At 42.5% G+C, this 2,422-nt stretch overlaps 1 protein-coding gene across 2 annotated transcripts; it reads left to right on the forward strand.

Annotated features, from left to right (window-relative positions):
• Positions 1 to 443: 443 nt before the first annotated feature.
• LOC148013230 (uncharacterized) lies at positions 444 to 2,180 on the forward strand. 2 transcript variants are annotated; one of them, XM_087668018.1, is made up of 3 exons: positions 444 to 598; positions 705 to 764; positions 956 to 2,180. In XM_087668018.1, exons 1-3 carry the CDS (start codon positions 490 to 492, stop codon positions 1,093 to 1,095), a joined length of 309 nt encoding a protein of 102 aa, XP_087524144.1. In that variant the 5' UTR covers positions 444 to 489; the 3' UTR covers positions 1,096 to 2,180. The 2 variants fall into 2 exon arrangements, with proteins under 2 accessions (XP_087524144.1, XP_087524143.1); XM_087668017.1 differs by having other exon boundaries at positions 452 to 598; positions 947 to 2,173.
• The last annotated feature ends 242 nt before the right edge of the window (positions 2,181 to 2,422 follow it).

Genomic DNA, 2,422 nt, shown 5'->3' on the forward strand with positions numbered 1-2,422 from the left:
CTTCAATCCACGAGTCTTTTGTCTCTTCTCCACTTCCCTTCAACAATTGGAAAAAGCTCTCATGCGAGGACTCGCCATACTATCCCTTGCTCTCAATTGAATCTTACTAGTTGAAACTCTATCAACTTCCTAAGCTTTCATGTGATTTTCAATGTCCTACAAGAGGCATAATAGATAACCACCGCCATGATTGAGAAGTAGAGAATTAAGAAGTTCTAAACAATGAGAGTATCGATCCCAAGTTGTTTACATAGGAAGGTGATAGCGTTTCAACTACTAGTAGGAAATAACCTTTTCCTATTAGTAGTGGGCTCCAAGGTGGCAGGTGACGTTGTTTTCTAAACCTGAGGTCATTTGAATACTCGATGCATTGAAAACGACGAGAGCATACCAAGCTTTACAATTACAATAGTAATAATAAAGTTTCACAACGTAGAATTCCACACGTCAAGAGATACTTGCCAATCAGCCGTCTTGTAAAGGTCTTAAATGCGTGTTAGGAACAAACAAAGGAAATGTGCCTTACTAGCCAATCTTTCCTCGGTAGCAAGACGCTGCCGCGCGATCGACAAAATCATGGGCTTGTGCTTCTCTTACAGTAAGGCTCTCTTTCTTCCCTGTTCTCTTCGTCTTCTGCTGTTCTTCCGCCCTTGCATGCGCAGATCTCTAAAGCTCTCCAATCCTGTCTGAACAAACAAATGCAGGCGGTGAGTCGGGATTTATTGAATCAGTGCTTGCTCTGAGCGCAGATGGAACAGATGCCGGTAAGGAATCCATTCCAAAAGGGGGAAAGACACGGCCCTGACAGGCAAAACCCTAATAGGGTGAAAGACTTCCGTGAAAGGAGGGAGAGAGGGGGAAGGAGGGATGGCTGCTTTCCTTTTGCTGTATTGGATTTGTTGGTCTTCCTCTGTCTGATATTAGATGCTATGGTGATTCCTGTTAGGCTTGGCAGGGAAGATGTCTGCTGTTCCATGGGATGACACGGGGGCAATCCCTTTCTTGATAGGGTTGGGATCCCTGATGGCCCTTGCGGTGCTGATCTCCATCTGGTTCTGCGTCTACCGCATCAAGCTCATCAGAAGGCTTCCGTGAGAGGTGGATCGTGTGTCTGATTTTTTGGCCTCCTCGGCCTGCCGAAGGCGAGGCGCGGTGTCTCCATTGATGGTTCTTTCCTCGCCAACAGGAAGGATTGATGCCACAATCGTTCCTGCGCGCGAGGTGTTTCTTCGCAAGAAGAGAGGAAGGTCGACTTGGACGTTGGACAAGCTTGTGCAAGGGAAACTTCCACGACCTACATCAGGTCGTGGTACTGTTTGGCGTTTCGTGTAAACAAGGACTCTCGGTCAATTCACAATGCTTCTCAAAGCTCTCTTCGTTGCTTTTTCATCAGGGGGCCTTTATTTCCATTATTACACCATGTTTGCACTTTGTCGTGTTGGACCATATGTATTAAAGTCCATGTTGTCGTACTTGCGTGCTGCCTAATGTGCCTAGTATTTTATGTGATAGCTTAGCTCTTTTAAGTACCTCTCGTTTGTTTGGGATCAAGCCTCATGCTATTGCGGAATCTAGGTATGTCATGCATAGCATCAACAACAAAAAAACATAGACAACATCACATGTCTTGTCCTAATGGACAAAACAGCCAAAAGCAAGCATGGCAGCCATCAAATTTAGGCCTTCCTTATAATACTTTTGAGGTGGTTTTTCTATTTCTTTTGAAAGATGGCCCTAGGATATATCAAGCTTTGAAGCGGTTGCTACATGCTCAAACCACTTTGGGTATAACCCAACGATTTGAAATTTTTTATTATGTAGGACTATGGGCATATGTTGTCGATGGATGCTTTTAATGCTCACATGTGGATGGTTGATAGACCTTTTGGTATGCATGTATCGCTTTTGGAGGTTATGGACTAATGGATTGGTTATGATTTAGGTAGGAATGGCCATGGATGTTTGACATCCCAACATCTTCCTCAATATTTAGTGTCTTTGATGGATATACTTCTACTAGATAGGGAGGCTTGAGATACATTGATAATGGAGGTTATGATGTCGGAAGGTTTTGTGGACTAGCAATATAATTTATGTATAAGTAAAGAACAATCATGGATCTCATTAGTTCTAACACGTCTCTCATTTTTCTACCTACCTTTGATAGATACAATTACTAAATAGTGAGCCTCCAAGTGTTGGTTTTTCTCTCTATATAAGGATGTATTCTTGAGTACAATTATTCATGGATCACAATTTCATGTAGTGTCTACCAAGTTAACAAGAGTCCTGCATTAACTAATCATATGTGGTCAAACTTGTAACATGATAGATAACTAATTTATCATGCATGTTAAGCACTGTCATCCACAAACCACAATTTCATGTGTCTACAATGACAATGTGAACCCTACATGTAATG

The sequence above is a fragment of the Lygodium microphyllum genome, chromosome 26, assembly GCF_053477565.2.
Source record: "Lygodium microphyllum isolate KBCC chromosome 26, Lygodium_microphyllum_v1.1.10, whole genome shotgun sequence".
Classification (NCBI taxonomy): Eukaryota; Viridiplantae; Streptophyta; class Polypodiopsida; order Schizaeales; family Lygodiaceae; genus Lygodium; species Lygodium microphyllum.